Here is an 18,846-nt window from a genome sequence, read left to right as displayed (position 1 = left end):
CTTAGCAAGTGAAAGTCAGTTACTTACTATATGAGTTTTTGCAGTTATATTTTCACTGTGAGTGTGCGGGAGTACTCCCCAACTCGATATAACTTAAGGCTCCTAGAATTGGTGTCAAGGAATTACTCCTTCCATCCTTTCCCACTGCTCTTCCACCCAAACCACCCCTCTTTTCATTTATGTCACTTCCATTAAAAACCTAGCCCTTAAGATTTGGCCAAATTACACTCAAGACAACCTAATAAAATGCCCTTTTAATGGAGTGGGATCGCTGTCCCAGGCCAGAGTGAACACTACCAGCAGAGTGCCTTCTGAGCACACCTATGTCAGGTGATATCACCCTTATTTCTCAGAAACTCCCTGGAGCTGATGTGCATAAAACACATAGCCCGTGCACTGCACTGGAAAAAGGACACTGGGGAAGGATACAGGACACCTTCAATTCATGTTAGGAGACAGATTCTTTCTAGTTAATCCATGACACCAAAGTAACTACTAAAAGCAGTTCTCCATACTAGGCATTAGTCCAGGACACACCTTTTTGAGGATCTGGCACCTGCTCAACAACCCCACAGCCTCAACTGACCCACCACCCAGACTAACTTAAAATGAACTCATTTTAAGGACCTGCAGTTTCTGGAAGTTCCAAATTCACCCGCCTCAGGGCATTTGCACTTGACTGCTGTCATCTGCATCCTTCCACTTTAATTTGACTCATCCTTTATGTTTTAGGGTATATCTCACCACCTTCACTACATGACAGCTGCTCTTAGACTTTAAATTTCAGTGGGCATAGGTGGGCCTTGTTTATCCTTAGGCTGCCCAAATTAGCACAGAGCCTTACAAAGAGCAAATGTCCAAGTAATGTTTCAGAAATAAATAATGAGACAGTGCAAGACGTCAAATTTATTAAGATGTAGATGTACACTCACATACATTCTTGAATAAGCTAATCATATACAAGTATATATCTCCTATTTTCAGAGAACAGACTACAAATGATGAGGAAATAGAAGGATTTAGAATCATTAACTTTTTTCCTCTATTTCTTGATACCAACTATTTTACTGCTCTGTCTTTTCACATTTCCAAGGAAATACCTAATTCACTGCTTTGTGATCTTTTTTGAGATCAACACATAAGATGCAAAATTTCACAACTGTTTCTATAAAATAGTAAAACTCTTATTCTTAAAACTCATACACATCAACAAATATATGACTTATATAAATTTGGATTCTGAAGCTACTTAAACTTTCTATTAAGCCAAATCCACTACTTTGTGATCTTCTTTGAGATCACCAAATAAGATGCAAAATTTCACAATTGTTTCTACAAAATAGTAAAACTCTTATTCTTGAAACTCATACACATCAACAAATATATGACTTATATAAATTTGGATTCTGAAGCTACTTAAACTTTCTATTAAGAGGAACATTTAAATCAATATCCAAGTTACCACATAGAACAAGAACACACACGTTACACACTGTGTTGTTGCCAGTTTGTGTGCCTCACCCGAACCTCCACCAATGAGAACACTAGCTCTCCTCTTCAACAACACAGTCAAGAATTTTCCTCAGCCTTCACTTCGGGCAGGAAAAGCTACTGGAAATGGCCCTAGAACGAGCACTGGCCATGGCAGCAGTACGAGCCCTAGTTGCAACTCTGGCTCGGGCTCGCTCCTCTTCCTCTCTCAGAGCCTCTGCATACAAGGGTGGGAAGTCACTAGGGACGGTCTGATGGATCTTGGCCCAAAACTCAAGAACTTTCATCTTGCTGGTTTCATCATCAGCTCTTGAACCCCAAAGGAATTGATACCTTGGAGGATCACTGTTGGGTACCTGACGATATTCCAGGTACTTTTCTTTTACCCAATCTTTGGTGAGAAGCTCCTGGGATCCCCACAGATGAAATGCTCCTCCCCATCGTATACTCCCATCATATTTAGCACTTTCCAGATGTACTTCTCAGTGGCACAATTGCCCTTCGAGAAGATGACAGCCAGAACCGTCATCAGGAGGCCAGTCTTGGGCAAGCCTGTGTTGTCATTCACTTTGGCATCACAGCTTAGTTCCAGTTTGTTTCTGAGGACATAGAGGTTCCTCTTGGGATTGACTTCTTTCACATCAAGGCCAAAGAGCAGCTCCAGTTCCTTAGAGGCTGTCTTCAGGATCTCGGGGAAGTGGTCCTTATCGGTTTGGATCACATTTCTCAGCATATCTGCCTTTGTAATGGGCTGTTTCTTTTGATACTTGTGCAGCAGGTAACAGACCAGCATTGGAGCCTTGTTTACTACAGGGCTTCTTTCCCTGTTCTCAGTGGAAGCCTGGGCCTGTGAGATATTTGGCTTTTCCTCAACTTGGCTGGTGGCGCCTTCATGAGATCTTGTGGAGGAAGCAGCTGCTGCAGCAGCAGTGCTGGATGGGGCTTTCCCTGGCTTTTGCTGATTGCGTGTTTTGCCAGAAGCAGATGACCTCTGGGGATTTTCATTGAAATCAGGAGACGAGGAAGAAACGGACTTTTCTTTCTCCGCTACACTGGCTTGAGCACCCTCCACACCCTCGGGTTCTTCTCGAGCCTGGCGGCGTTTCTCACGGGCACGGAGCTTACTCTTCTGACCCCGAGGCATGATGACTGTGGTCAGAGACAGCAGGCAGGAGTGTGGGACAGAGGGCAGATGATTCAGTGACATGTAGGAAAGAGGATAAGATAGTGTGACCCTCCTCAGCAGGGCAACACCACCTTGGCTTTATCAAAGGCTGCCTCTGCCGGTTTCTTGGAGGGCACTGCTCAAGGAACTCACAACCCTCCGTTTCACTGATGAGCCTTTCCCCTGAGGACCCTGTGGACGTAACTAGAGTGTATGTTAGGCTGCAGCTCTCCCGTGGGGCCTGCGTCTTACTGCGGCTGACAGAGTCTGGCAGGTCCATACCCTGTGGAGCTTCCTCTGTTGTGGCGTAGGAAATGTTTCTCTCAATTCACAGTCTGGGTCATCACCTTGACTTCTGGCGTGACCTGTGATTTCTCTACTTAAGTGCTTAGATGCTGACTCTCTCATACCAAAGCCCTCAGCTCCCTGATGCCCTGGACTAGGAATTGAGGGGGAATCTCATCTGATCACATCTGCTCAAGGACACCCTGGGATGGCAGCAATGGTGGAGCTCTGTGAGATCCTTTCTCTACGTGGTATTTACACTTCTTGGTCCTCACTCAGAATCCTCAATTTTTCTTTTTGTACGGCCTGATTCCCCTCCCTCTGCTGGCCTCAGACTTATTCCCTCAAAGCAAGGACTTCACATCATTGAGTCTCCTGAGGAGGATATTAGGGAGGCTTCTGACTTATCTTCCTCAGGGACCCCATCAGGAATGACACAGTATGTAAGGCTCTGTGAAAACCCCTCTGTTCTCCTCAGCATTACGGTTTCTCATCATGACTCCTCACCTTGACATGCTTGTACCTTTCCCTCCGCAGTCCTGAGGCCTAATATCAATCAGACCACGTCCCTCGTCCACCTGATATTCCAGAGTATGCCATGGGGGTAGATTGGGGCGGGGTGTGCACTCAGAAGGACACATCCGCCCAGGGTTTCCCAATGCTAACCACAGAAGTAGAGCCTGCCTCCCTCAGTCCACACTTTGACTTACCAAAGGGCCTGATTCACGTCCTCTTCATGACCTCCCACTGCCCTGTCAGACCAAGGCCCTCCGCCCGCTGTTGTCACTAAGGATAAAGTGAGGATACCTTAGCCTCACAGTTCTGCAGAAGAGCTACCAGGGTTCATAGTAATGTTGGTGCTCTGTGGGGATCCTTTGTCCTGGGGTAGAAAGTCGCCTCAGTCCTTGTTGGATGTTCTGAAGTGAACTCTCAGGCTCATGGAAGAGGACTCCCTCTGCTGACCTTCTCTCTTTGGGGGTAGGGGGTGTCTTTAAACCTTACTCGACGTCTTCACCTTACCTTTTGGCAGAACCTGGACGTCTCCGTCTGCTGAGCAGACGCCAAGTGTCTCACGACAAGTTCTCGCGTCCCACAAACTCCAGAGGCGGAAGTAGGTGTGCCTCTTCTTGTCACCCCTGCACGGGGCCTTCCAGGGCTGAGGGCGGCGGCAGCGCACTATGTAGGGATCGCGCGGTTCTGTGGTGCCCCCTGTGTTGCGGAGTGGGTGGTTCTGTAAGTCCTGTCCTAGGAGGTAGATCCCCAGTTTGACTTCTGGCTTCACTGATTGAAGGATCCTTGCGGAAATTCCACCTCCCTATAAGTTCTGGACAGTTTCTCAACTTAAACCCTTACCCATAGTAAGTTTGCTTCCCAGGCATGACGTGAGGTGGACAGGCTGCGGCACCAGGTAGGGGCACAGAACTGGTTCTGAACCATCCGAGAAAGTGCACAGTGACCATGGGGTCCCTTCACTAGGCGAATGTAGACATCTCGGAACTTTCTGTTCTCAAAGGTTTAACTTCTACAGAGAAGACGCACATGTGCAGAGAATTTTGTGAGACCAAGGTCTTTTCACTTTGTCCAGCGTTGCACTGTACTGTGTAGTGAAATTCACTTTATTTTAGACTTCATTCATAGTAATAAATGTATTATATCCATGTTCTAATATTACTGCTTTGTGCATCGAGGCTCATGGTTTTACAGTAGTGATCTATACACCATCTCTCAAAGTCACTTATTCATTTGAATAACCCGTGGACTTTTCCTTCTGATTTTCTTAAATGATGATCTTATTTTCACCGAAAATTTTCTATTTCTTCTTAATATTCCCAACTTTTATTTGTTTATATATTCTTGTCCTCTTGCTATGTACGTAGCACACTGCTATGTCTTGTTGCTTACTTTAATGGTAATGCTCCCATCGTTTTATATTTCACGTTTAAGATTTTTTTTTTCTATAGATTTTAGGAAATGGAAGTACCTTTATAATGTTAGTTTGCTAAATGTTATTTTCAGGTATTTGTGCTGTATGTTTTTCAAAAGCTTTTTCTTCACCTCAGTACATGATCAAAAGCTTCCCCCCCCCCCCCAATCTCTTAATGTAATGTATTAGGCAATTTATTTCCCCTACTGTTATATCATATTTACATTTTTTGCATGCAGACTTTTTTGTTTTTCCTTCATTTACATCACTACTATATGGAACCTGCTCTGTATTTATTTAGGCTCTTTGCCTCTGTTTGGATGAGCTTGGCTCAAGTATAATTTTCTTTGCTGAGATTGTCCTCAGCTGGTTTTCTTAGTGAAGAGAACTAGCCTGGGAAAATGAATCGACGATTTTCTAATCATTTTGTAAGCTTTGGATGTTTTTCCATAAGGTGGTGGTTAGTTTTTCGGTGATTATTTGGTCTAACTGGCCCCCACCTGCCTATGCCTGACACATTTGAAGTTAGTTGGAACTTTAACCACAGTTTTGCTTTCTATTGCTCAATTACAATTTGTTCTTTCTGTTTGGACCAACTAGATCATTCATATTTTTTCTAAATAACGGCCTATATTCATTTGTAATTTTACATTTAATGACCATGTATATATTTTCATTGTAGAAATTCTCAAGCATATTCGGCAGTAGAGAGAATACACCTGAGACTCAGAATCAGAAGTCATCAATACATGGCCACTCTGGTCCCATCTGTGCTTGTACTTAACACCATCTCTGCCACTGGAATAATATGAAACAATCCTAGACATCTTACCACTTCATCTTAAATATTTAGTATCTATTTCTAAGAGAAAGTAGCATAAACCAATTACACCCATCCTAACTTAATAAATTTACTCCTTAATATGATCAAATATCCAGTTACATTTCACATTTACCTCACTGATGTATATTTAAAAAAATAAAAATAACCAGGTTCCAAATAAAATCTAATCATGGCCATTATTTTTATGTCCATTAATTTATAGCTTCATAACCCACCCCAACACACATACATACCTTACATCTTTTTGCTTGTACTTATTTGTTAAACAAACAACAAACAAGTCTTATGTTCCAACCAGTTTCACATGGTCTGGATTTTGCTGATCATTGCCTTTCTAATGAGTGTCTAGGTATGAGAATAAAAATAATAGAAAAGGAAGCACAGACTCCAACATCTTCAAACTATTACTACTGTGGTAATGGCTTGAAAGAGTTTGTTCTCATGTCTACCTATGTCTGGGTTTTCAGGGTCAAGTCCTATGCAAGGACTGTTGCTGACACTATGTCTGAAGGTCATTTAACAGTATTCATAGTCTACTGAGCTAGAAGACTTTCTTAAAGGATCAATGATATACTCTAATTCTATCCTCCAAAATTCACATAAAGATATCAAGTGCAACTGCATAAAAAATGATTGACTAAAACTATACCAGTTCTTCAGGCTAATTCTTCTTCTTTGGTGATAGAAACACCTTGTAACGTTTCCTAGTACTCTAACCCCACCAGCATCAGTATTCTGATCAACACTGGGGTCAGCAAATTAATCCTGATACTGTTTAAATACAGGGAAAAGATATTCCCTGTTCTAGAAAGTATTACAGTAGTATAGGTAACTGTGACATAGAATTAGTACTACTCTTGTCTAAATGTATGCAGAACTCAACGATGATATTTGCAGTATTACACAGGGATCTTAAACTGCATATCTTCCCTCTCCAGTAATTGTGGTTTTGTGATGGGATTCTTCCCTTGAGAAATCTAAGGACCTGCGTCTCTGACATCAAAACTACTAAACATGTATTTCCTTTAATACTATGTCATGAGATTTATCATTTGTTTACAAAGTTATTAAAATTGTTCCAAAAAAGCATCAGAAAATCTCAAGGCAGATTATCCAAATTTCATTCCACCTCTCACATATGGATGTCTTGGTAATCTTGTATGAAACCTTAGTCAGTTAGAAAGGACACACAAGTGACAAAGTATAAAAATAAATAACTTTTTAACTATATAAAGTAAAAACTTGTTTACCACAATATATTCATACGTAGTACATTGATGATGAACAAATAAATATAGTAGGAACCTGGGGTGAGATAGTACGTTTTACTTTTTTTTTTTTTTTGCTTTTATCTCGGGGGTTTGACCCCACAGTTCAGCAAGGTAGAACAGGAAAAGTAGAACAGTAAAATCAAAAGAAGACAACACTTAGTTGTTTCCGTCTGCCTCTCAAACGTGACAAACATTTTACAGACTGAGGAATGAACCAATGGGAGAGGCCATTTGGACAGGAAGTAAGTAAATGTGACAGACCACTGTGATCTGTTCTGGCAAGTTCCTTTCATATCCACACCTCAGGAGCCTTAAGTGGCTCAATCGATGTCTGTTTCATACCCAGTCTAATCTATAGTAGTATTAATCTTCCTTCTATCTGCCATCTGGTGTGATGAATTAGAAGGAGACACACGAGAAATTTGAAAATCAGGAGAAAAAATATTGTAGGATTTTGGACAACATGGGCCTGAACTGCTGAGATAGCAATAGGAATTTAAAAAGGTGACAGATTCAAAACAATAATTATTTAGTAAAGTTGATAAATCTATGCAATATCACTCTTAACTTCTCACTTTCCCTGTGCCCAACATATACACACTACATTTTCCTTGTAAACTTAAACAATGTTCTTTATCTCGGTAAGGTCCCTGAGATATCCTGAAGAGCACAAGTTAATCTGAGATGTCCTGGAGAATAGAAGTTAATCTGCTTCTAACCAAGATGGAGTAGCAGTGACCAGCTTTACCCTCCTACTGGAAACAACAACAACAACTACAACAACAACAACAAAACACATTGCTTAAGATGCTGGACATCCAGCAAGGAAGCACAGTGATCTCTGTGAGATGGAAAACAAAAGAAACCAGCCCTATGTTTACCCAAATGGGATAAAAACATGCTCAAGTTGCTAAAACCACCTCCAAACGCAAGAAATATGAAGTAATCTACAGGAACTTACCATGCAATTCAATTGCTTGAAGCCAGTGATGAAGAGAAACTCCTCAAAATAAAAAGGGATATAAGACACCTTACATCCACAGAAACAAGGATGAAGATGACAGCAGATTTCTCTTCCAGAACAATGTAGAGCAGAAGACAGTAGTGTTAATACCTCTAAAGTACTGAAAAGAAAGAAACAAGGAAAGGAGGAAGAAAGGAAGGAATGAGGGAAGGAGGGAGCGAGGGAGGAAGGGAGGACCTTTAACCTAGAATTCTATAGCCAGTAAATATATCCTTCAGAAACCAAGGCGAAATCGTTTTTCAAAAATATAAAACCTGGGAAGATTCACCACCAACATACGTTCACTGTAAGAAATGCTAAAGAATGTCTTCCTTGAAGAAGGAAAATGGTACCAGACAGAAATCTGGATCTATAAAGGAATAAAGAGCCCTGGAAATGGTAACTTCACTGTGAATAGGAAAAAAATAAAAGTTCTATTATTTAAATGCATTTCAAAGATACTTGATTGTTTGAGTAAAGAATAACATCAACCTATGGTGGTGATAATAGCATATGGGAAAGAATAATGTATGATAATAGCCCAAAGGGTGGGAAGAGAGAAATGAAGTATAATCTTGTTTTTTAAGTGGGTCTAACTATTCTGAGTTCCAATGGATAGGGCCAGCTTTTTCCTCTTACGGACCGAGGCCCTGGTGACCAGGTGGGCTCACACATACCAGGCATTTTAAAAAACTACTTATGACTTAAAGTGTGAACGCAGTGTGACTAGAGGTGGTGCAGGCACAAATTACCCTTCTTTGTTCCTTGAAACAGGAACTTGTATAAGAAGCCCTTCGGCTTGTGGTATCAAAGGGAATTTATAAAGCTGAACACCTTTATAGATTTGGTTAAGATTGAACAATGTCAGCATTACTCAAGGGAATTGCGTGCCATGTTGGGGAGTGGAGGCAACAGATGAGAGTGAGGACAGCCCAGCCCCCTGTACCTGTCGAGGAACTTCACACATGGACGTGAACTGAGATTTTCAAAAGCAGTAAATGTGGGTAGGAAGGCAGAGAAAGCCCCCTGTATCCTGAGATGCTAAAAAGCCACCAGGTAAAGGGAGTGGCAGAGGTCTCTTCCCCACAGGTGAATTTGAAACGGGGCTAGAAAGGAGGCAGGGACAGTGATTGGGCTCAGCAGGAAGGAAAAGCCTGTGCAAAATACTAATGAGGATGGTGGGTTGAAGAGACAGTAGCCAGCACTGTGCTGAAAGTAGAGAATAGATGAGTGTGTAGGAGGACAGTGTTTGCCCGTGTGTGTCTAGGTCGGAGTGGGGTGGGCAACGAGTGGTTTGGAAACAAGAGATGGGATGGCAAGGTATGCTGGGAATGCAGGAGTGGGGGCCACATGTCCACAGCCCTGGAAACCCAAGCGGCAAAATTGGAATGCAATGTATTGGGCAGAGTGGACTCCACCCAGGTAGATGCCTGTGCAGGAAGGAGATGAAGTCCATGTCTGAGATGGGGTCTTCTAGCACTGAGCTCTCCCAGGAGTACTTAGGAAATCCCAGAGAGGTGTGGGTTTCAGGGACCACAGGCCTGAGAGTGATGGAAGGGCACTGGGTGGCAGGATAATGGGCTTGCAGTTCCCTCTTCATCCAGACTTCTCTGCCTTCAAAGCAAGGGCTGGATTTCCAGGCAAGGCTGGAATTGGAATAAGAGGTCCTTCATCTAAAATATTGAGAAGCACTGTATAACAGTTAGATACAGGGTATGTCTGAGAATCCCAGGTTTCAGGGACCTGTGCTCTCTTAGACTTGCTGATCCCTCTTACAGACTGTGGAAATTGCTCTGTCTTCTTGATGGTCTTCACTAGATGACAGTGTTTTGCATGGACCCATTCGCTGGTATCTGGCCATTCTGATCAAATCTTTCCTCCTCAGTGTAAAGCGGAATATCTTATTGACATTTCAGAATTTTAAGACATGCCCAGAGGAACCCTGGTAATCAAAATGCCACTGGAGAAATCTTGATGTCTATGAATGAGGAATTAATTTAATTTTCTGCTCATGCTACTTAGAACACAGGAAAATCAAAAAAACAGCGAGACAGTATATTTTTGTCCAAAATCTTCACCGAATTTTAAGAAGTTGATTAAAGAAAATGCGAGTGAGGGTATAGATTATTCACACAAATTTATATGTAAGAATATGAATTGCTACAGCTTTATTAGAATAGAATATTAAAAATATTAAATAACATTTACAGTCATCACCTCTTTTTTCACTTTAAACCTATTTGTACTTTGCTATGTCTTTCCTATAAGAAAATGTACATATTTTTTCCAAGAATTCACGTTCAATGATGTAGATATCAGTTAAATTATTCATAGCAACAAATGGGAAATAGCTGTCCATCAGAAATGAGTTAATAGACACAAAATCTGCCTCAAGAGATTGGGTAAATTAAGTATGGCACATGCACACTTTTGAACTCTAAGGTGTTAAGAGTGATTTGGTTCTACATGTGCTCTCATAGAAAGATCCTGCAAACATTTTATTGTGACAAGGGCAAGAGGAAGGGCAGTATGTACAGCGTTGTCCATGTGTGTTAAAAACTTACCATGTACTTCTTATAGCATATCAGTGGAAGGAAAAGTCTGGGATAAAATTTTAAATAACACAAATTTTTACTTGTGGTTACTTCTGAGGAGAAGGGTGAATCTTGGAGGACTGTTTTAACAAAGGGGAATTTTGATTTGTTCATATTGTTAGAATTCGGGGGGAGCAAGAATATATGCACTATTACCTGAGCCAAAATTTTCCTCAGGGGTAAAAAGAGAGACAAATGACAATGGAAAAATAGTGAATTATCTTATTTCATTATGGAAGCTAACATATCTGCCTTGGAACCATTTTCAATCTCCTGAAAGGGCTCCTGGGTTTTTAGGGATTCCGCCTCAGTAGATGTTTGCTTACACAATGATTTCAATCTTCTTTCCTTATTGATTACTTACAGGGGAGGCTGGGGATTCTGACCACCTAAGTAAGCTCACTCATTGGTATATTGGTTCGGTGGCTAGCCTCAAATAATTAACCCCATTAAACTCTGACCTCAAATATCAGGATGGTTTCCAAAACCTCTTCTCTAACTTCAGGGTTATAAACCAGGATCCAGTAGATTCTGTGCCAAATTGGACTCTCCTCAAAAGTGAGTTTGAAAACACTTTGAGAGTGTGATGGAGGCACCCACAGGAATGACGAGGTACCTTTGCTTTACTGTCCAAAGTGAACAATTATGTAGAAGGGGCTGTTGCTGTAAGAAAGGGTCCGTGGTGAAGGATACGGCCCTACAAGCAGTTAGAACCTTCAACATCAGGGAGAAGCAGGTGAGTCTGGGCTAAATGTTCCTCTGGGAGCAGGTGCTGGCTCCAAAGAATGAGACAGTGGAGCTGGAGAGAGGGTCAGTTGCAGTTTGGACAGGAGGGCACAGTGGGGAAGACCCTGTAATTCTGGGCCTGGACACATGCGCTGGAACGAGGACAGAGTCAGTGCTCAAGGAAACCCAGGGCTAGGGACAGGAGGACCCCTGGGAGAGGATGCCCACAGACAGTACCAAATTGTGTTTGATGCTCATTTTCACCTGACTTCTTTAGGCCTGCTTTTAGTGCTTTGGCTACAGAGTACTTCCTATCACTTGAGAGACATTTGAGAAGGTAGATAAATTAATAGACACGAGATCTGTCTCAGGCCGGGAGGGGAGGAAAAGGGTGGGCTATAGAGGAATTCAGACCAGGGGTCTAGTCCCAGGCCTGTCACTTATTAGCTGTGTGAACCAGGGACATTACCAAATTTTATGAGCATAAGTTCTTCATCAGTGAAGTGGGTTTGATATTCCTGATCTTCTAGGACTGTTGGAATGTGGGCAATGTGTGTAAAGCCCATGGCACAGCGACTAGTGTGCATTGAGATTTTAATGAATGGCAGTTATTACTACAGTTATTTTTTGTTTGTTTGTTTTTTATTTTTTGGATCTCTGATGATATTACCTCTTCGGTTAGGATGGGTTTTGTTTGTTTGTTTATTTGTTTGTTTCTGTTTATTTGCTTTATATTCTAAGAAATGTGCATGAATATGCAGTGCTGTAAGACACAGAATACCAAATTAGTTCAAAGTTCTGCCTAGAAAGAAAAATATAAACCAGTAAAATCTTCCCCTTAGAGAATACACTACTTAATTTGGATGTTGGGAAATCCGCCCCATTTGGGTGCAACTCAAAGATTCTACAATGTGTGCCTGATACCAACTCCTTCCCTCCCTGCCAGCTGCCCTTTGATACAAACCACCCCTATTTTCATTCATTTAACCCCTACCAAAATCAAGCCCTCCCTTAGAGTTTGCCAAATTATACCGATGATGACTAAGTTAAATGCCCTTCTAATGTAACAGGCTATGACTCCCCCAGTCCAGGGCAAGGAGTGTCAGCACAATGGCTTGATCAGAATCAAGACAAAGACGGCAGCTTCACCCCTAATTACATTGGTAGTCCTAGCCAGAACAATTAAGCAAGAAAAACGAGTAAAATGAACCCAAATTGAAAATGAATTTGTAAAATCATCTCTATTGGTACATAGCACGATTCTGTATGCAGAAAGTTCCAGGTGAAAAATAAATAAATAAATAAATAAATAAATAAATAAATAAAACCACTAAAGATAATAAATGAATTCATCAACGTTGCAGGGTACAAGATAAACACTCAAGAATCAGTTCACCAAAAAAAAAAAAAAAAAAAAAAAACAGGACGAAAAGAAAATTAAGAGAATAATTGCATGTCTAATAGCATCCAAAATAAATAAATAAATAAATAAATAGGAATAAATTTAACCAAGGTGGTAGAAAACTTGTACACTGAAAAATACAAAACTTTACTGAAAATAAAAAAAAAATACCTAAATAAATTGAAAGACATCTCAGGTTTATGCCCGGAAAGATTTAACATGGTTTAGATGGAAATATTCCTCAAAGTGATCTATAGTTTTAGTGTAAATCCCTATTAAAATTACAATAGTTGTTTATCTCAGAAATACAGAAGCTGATCCACAAATTCATATGGCACTGCAAGCGGTCCCCAATAGCCAATAAAATATTGATAAAGAAAAACAAAGTGGGAAGACTCACATTTATCAACTTGAAAAAGTACTGCAAAGCTACATTATTCAAAACAGTGTGGTGCTGGCATAAGGACATCCATATAGAAAAATGGAATAAAGTTGAAATCCCAGAAAGAAAGCCAAAAACCTACTCTTGATTTATTTTTAACAAGGGTGACAAGACCACTGAATATAGAAAGAATAAATTTTTTCAACAAATAGTTCCTGGAAAACTAAACCACATGCAAAATATAACCCGTCCCTAACCCCATATACAAAAATTAACTCAAAATGGATAAATGACCTAAATTCTGAGAACAGCTTGAATGAGTCTAGAATGAGATTTTACCCAGTGCCTCCCAATAAGAAGCCAGGCTTTGATGGTTTGATTTGGGCTTGTGAAACCCTGACCAAAGAAACCAGCAGAATCAATTCATACTTCTCACATACAGAAGGGTTAAAAAAAAAAAAAAAAAAAAAAAAGTGTGTTATTTTAAGTCCTTAGTGGATGGCAATTTGTTATGTCAGCATTGGAAACTACTATTTCTTCCTAGAAAAACACCGGGGGTTTTAAGATTCCGGCTTCTGGGCATGGTTTCTACACAGTGATATCCTCGGTTCTTCCTCACCTACTACCCCTTACCACGGAGGCTTTAAATTTTTACCATTTAGTTAAGTTCCCTCATCAGTGTACTGATTCAGTGACAGACTCAAGTAAGTCACGAAATCACGTTCTTCTTTCTTTCTAACCTAAACTGCTTTCTAAAACCTCCTCTTTAACTTCAGGGTTATCTTTCACAAACAAGTACATTCTGTACCAAATATGACTCTACTCACAAGTAAATTTGGAAAAATCTTTGAGAGTGTGGTTGAAGCACCTGGAGCAGAAGAGCAGACACCTAAACTTCACTGTCAAAATAAACAGTTACGTGGAAGGACTATTGTCATCAGAGGGCTTCCATGGTGAAAGATGAGGTAGGGGCTGTCTGTCTATAGGGAGTTGGAATGCTCTAAGTCAGGAAAAAGGAAGGAAGGTTATTCTGGACTTTCTTCGCCACAGCAAGCAGGGTGCAGTCTTCATGGAAGGAAGCAGGGAAGAGCTGAACAGCAGGTCAGGATGCAGATTTGGGCCTGTGGGCCCACTGGGGAACACTCAGGGGAAGAGCAATGTAATTCAGGAAGTGCTGGGTCTGTCCCATATGCCGGCACCTGGGCAAACTCAGCTTTCAAAAAACCCTGATGCTAGGACCAAGTGGACCCTAGCAAATGAGACCCATAGGCAGTCCCCAAATGTTTATTTCTCATTTCCTCCTGCATTTATTACACCCGGAGTTAGTACACCAGCCCCGGGTTCCTCCTTTCCATTGCCTAGAGGCATTCTGCAGTAGTGAGAAGAAAAATGAATTAAGACACACACGGTTGGCTTAGGCAAGGAGGGGTGGGAACAATGTGTGCTCTAAAAGAATTCAGACCAGGGTTCTAATTCTGACACTTGTGAGCCATGTGAAGTCAGGAAAATTGCTAATTTCTATGAGGCTCAAGCTCTTTGTGAAGTGAGCTTGATAAGCTCTGCCGTGCAGGATTCCGGGGATGAATGTAATGCATGAAAGCCCCTGACACAGTACCTGGAATCGGTTGCAATTTTAATACCTGGCAGTTATTACTATTATCATTTTGACACCAGACCCTACCAAAATCTGCTCTGTGATATTTTTTTTTGTAAACCAAGAAATGACAGAGAATTTGTATTCTGTGACACAGCACACAAATCAGTCATAACACTGTTAGCAAGTGAAACTCAGTTACTTACTATATGACTTTTTGCAGTTATATTTTCATTGTGAGTGTGCGGGAGTACTCCCCAACTCTATATAACTTAAGGCTCCTAGAATTGGTGTCAAGGAATTACTCCTTCCATCCTTTCCCACTGCTCTTCCACCCAAACCACCCCTCTTTTCATTTATGTCACTTCCATTAAAAACCTAGCCCTTAAGATTTGGCCAAATTACACTCAAGACAACCTAATAAAATGCCCTTTTAATGGAGTGGGATCACTGTCCCAGGCTAGAGTGAACACTGCCAGCAGAGTGCCTTCTGAGCACACCTAAGTCAGGTGATATCACCCTTATTTCTCAGAAACTCTCTGGAGCTGATGTGCATAAAACACATAGCCCGTGCACTGCACTGGGAAAAGGACACTGGGGAAGGATACAGGATACCTTTCATTCCTGTCCTAGGAGATGGATTCTTTCTGGTTAATCCATGACACCAAAGTAACTACTAAAAGCAGTTCTCCATACTAGGCAGTAGTCCAGGACACACCTTTTTGAGGATCTGGTCCCTGCTCACGACCCCCACAGCCTCATCTGACCCACCACCCAGACTAACTTAAAATGAATTTATTTTAAGAACCTGCAGTTTCCGGAGGTTCCAAATTCACCTGCCTCAGGGTATTTGCACTTGACGGCTGTCATCTGCATTCTTCCACTTTAATTTGACTCGTCCTTTATGTTTTAGGGTATATCTCACGACCTTCACTACATGAGAACTACTATAATAGACTTTAAATTTCAGTGGGCATAGGTGGGCCTTGTATATTCTTGGGCTGCCCAAATTAGCACAGAGCCTTACAAAGAGCAGATGTCCAAGTAATGTTTCAGAAATAATGAGACAGTGCAAGACGTCGAATTTATTAAGATCTAGATGTACACTCACATACATTCTTGAATAAGCTAATCATATACAAGTATATATCTCCTATTTTCAGAGAACAGACTACAAATGACGAGGAAATAGAAGGATTTAGAACCTTTTACTTTTTTCCCTCTATTTCTTGATCCCAACTATTATACTGCTGTGTCTTTTCCCATTTCCAAGGAAATGCCTAATCCACTACTTTGTGATCTTTTTTGAGATCACCAAATAAGATGCAAAATTTCACAACTGTTTCTATAAAGTAGAAACTTTGAATATAAAGTAGAACTTTTTAAAGTAGAAATTCTTGAACTCATACACATCAACAAATATATAACGTATATAAATGTGGATTCTGAAGCTACTAAACTTTCTATTAAAAGGAATTTTTAAAGCAATATCCAAGTTACCACATAGAACAAGAACACACACGTTACACACTGTGTTGTTGCCAGTTTGTGCGCCTCACCCGAACCTCCACCAATGAGAACATTAGCTCTCCTCTTCAACAACACAGTCAAGAATTTTCCTCAGCCTTCAGTTGGGGCAAGAAATACTGCTGGATACGGCCCTAGAACGAGCACTGGCCATGGCAGCAGTACGAGCCCTAGCTGCAACTCTGGCTCGGGCTCGCTCCTCCTCATCTCTCAGAGCCTCTTCATACAATTGTGGGAAGGCACTAGGGACGGTGTGATGGAACTTGGCCAAAAACTCAAGAACTTTCATCTTGCTGGTTTCATCATAGGCTCTTGGACCCCATAGGAATTGATACCTTGGAGGATCACTGTTGGGTACCTGACGATATTCCAGGTACTTTTCTTTTACCCAATCTACGGTGAGAAGCTTCCTGGGTTCCCCAACGATGAAATGCTCCTCCCCATCGTATACTCCCATCATATTTAGCACTTTCCAGACGTACTTCTCAGTGGCAGAATTGCCCTTCGAGAAAATGACAGCCAGAACAGTCATCAGGAGGCCAGTCTTGGGCAAGCCTGTGTTGTCATTCACTCTGGCATCACAGCTTATTTCCAGTTTGTTGACAAGGACAAAGAGGTTCCTGTTGGGATCGACTTCTTTCAAATCGAGGCCAAAGACCAGCTCCAGGTCCTTAGAGGCTCTCTTCAGGATCTCAGGGAAGTGTTCCTTATCGGTTTGGATCACATTTCTCAGCATATCTGCCTTTGTAATGGGCTCTTTATTTTGATACTTGTACAGCAGGTAACAGACGAGCATTTTAGCCTTGTTTTCTACAGGGCCTCTTTGCCTGTGCTCAGTGGAAGCCTGGGCCTGTGAGGCATTTGGCTTTTCCTCAACTTGGATGGTGGCACCTTCATGACATCTTGTGCAGAAAGCAGCTGCTGCTGCAGCAGTGCTGGATGGGGCTTTCCCTGGCTTTTGCTGGTCGCGAGGTTTTCCAGAAGCAGCTGACCTCTGGGGATTTTCATTGAAATCAGGAGACGAGGAAGAAACGGACTTTTCTTTCTCCGCTACACTGGCTTGAGCACCCTCTACAACCTCAGATTCTTCTCGAGCCTGGCGGCGTTTCTCACGGGCACGGAGCTTACTCTTCTGACCCCGAGGCATGATGACTGTGGTCAGAGACAGCAGGCAGGAGTGTGGGACAGAGGGCAGATGATTCAGTGACCTGTAGGAAAGAGGATGAGATAGTGTGACCCTCCTCAGCAGGGCAACACCACCTTGGCTTTATCAAAGGCTGCCTCTGCCGGTTTCTTGGAGGGCACTGCTCAAGGAACCCACAACCCTCCGTTTCACTGATGAGCCTTTCCCCTGAGGACCCTGTGGACGTAACTAGAGTGTATGTTAGGCTGCAGCTCTCCCGTGGGGCCTGCATCTTACTGCGGCTGACAGGGTCTGGCAGGTCCATACCCTGTGGAGCTTCCTCTGTTGCGGCGTAGGAAATGTTTCTCTCAATTCACAGTCTGGGTCATCACCTTGACTTCTGGCGTGACCTGTGATTTCTCTACTTAAGTGCTTAGATGCTGACTCTCTCTCCCAAAGCCCTCAGCTCCCTGATGCCCTGGACTAGGAATTGAGGGGGAATCTCATCTGACCCCATCTGCCCAAGGACACCCTGGGATGGCAGCAATGGCAGAGCTCTGTGAGATCCTTTCTCTACGTGGTATTTACACTTCTTGGTCCTCACTCAGAATCCTCACTTTTTCTTCTTGTACGGCCTGATTCCCCTCCCTCTGCTGGCCTCAGACTTATTCCCTCAAAGCAAGGCCTTCACATCCCTGAGTCTCCTGAAGAGGATATTAGGGAGGCTTCTGACTTATCTTCCTCAGGGACCCCATCAGGAATGACACAGTATGTAAGGCTCTGTGAAACCCCCTCTGTTCTCCTCAGCATTACAGTTTCTCATCATGACTCCTCACCTTGACACGCTTGTACCTGTCCCTCCGCAGTCCTGAGGCCTAATATCAATCAGACCACGTCCCTCATCCACCTGATATTCCAGAGTATGCCATGGGGGTAGATTAGGGCGGGGTGTGCACTCAGAAGGACACATCCGCCCAGGGTTTCCCAAAGCTAAACACAGAAGTAGAGCCTGCCTCCCTCAGTCCACACTTTGACTTACCAACGGGCCTGAGTCACCTCCTCTTCATGACCTCCCACTCCCATGTCAGACCAAGGCCTTCTGCCCCTGTGGTCACTAAGGATAAAGTGAGGATACCTTAGCCTCACAGTTCTGCAGAAGACCTACCAGGGTTCATAGTAATGTTGGTGCTCTGTGGGGATCCTTTGTCCTGGGGTAGAAAGTCCCCTCAGTCCTTGTTCGAGGTTCTGAACTTAACTCTCGGCTCAAAGAAGAGGACTCCCTCTGCTGACCTTCTCTGTTTGGAGGTAGGGGGTGCCCTTAAAACTTACTCGACGTCTTCACCTTACCTTTTGGCAGAACCTGGACGTCTCCCTCTGCTGAGCAGACGCCAAGTGTCTCACGACAAGGTCTCGCGTCCCACAGACTCCAGAGGCGGAAGTCAGTGTGTGCCTCTTCCGGTCCCCCCTGCGTGGGGCCTCTCAGGGCTGACGGCGGCAGGGGCGGTGCACAACCTA

At 42.5% G+C, this 18,846-nt stretch overlaps 1 protein-coding gene and 1 pseudogene across 1 annotated transcript; both read right to left on the bottom strand.

Moving 5' to 3' along the window:
* Positions 1-660: 660 nt before the first annotated feature.
* On the bottom strand, positions 661-2,635 carry LOC134367963 (melanoma-associated antigen B10-like; annotated as a pseudogene).
* Positions 2,636-16,308: 13,673 nt separating this feature from the next.
* On the bottom strand, positions 16,309-17,355 carry LOC134367962 (melanoma-associated antigen B10-like). Its single transcript, XM_063084605.1, has one exon. It carries the CDS (start codon positions 17,353-17,355, stop codon positions 16,309-16,311), a length of 1,047 nt encoding a protein of 348 aa, XP_062940675.1.
* Between the last annotated feature and the right edge of the window lie 1,491 nt (positions 17,356-18,846).

Source organism: Cynocephalus volans, chromosome X, assembly GCF_027409185.1.
Source record: "Cynocephalus volans isolate mCynVol1 chromosome X, mCynVol1.pri, whole genome shotgun sequence".
Lineage (NCBI taxonomy): Eukaryota > Metazoa > Chordata > Mammalia > Dermoptera > Cynocephalidae > Cynocephalus > Cynocephalus volans.
This window is presented reverse-complemented; position numbering and strand designations above follow the sequence as displayed.

Bases quoted from the DNA above. Each gene is read 5' to 3' on its own strand.
- LOC134367962 (XM_063084605.1), bottom strand. From the start codon at position 17,355: ATGCCTCGGGGTCAGAAGAGTAAGCTCCGTGCCCGTGAGAAACGCCGC.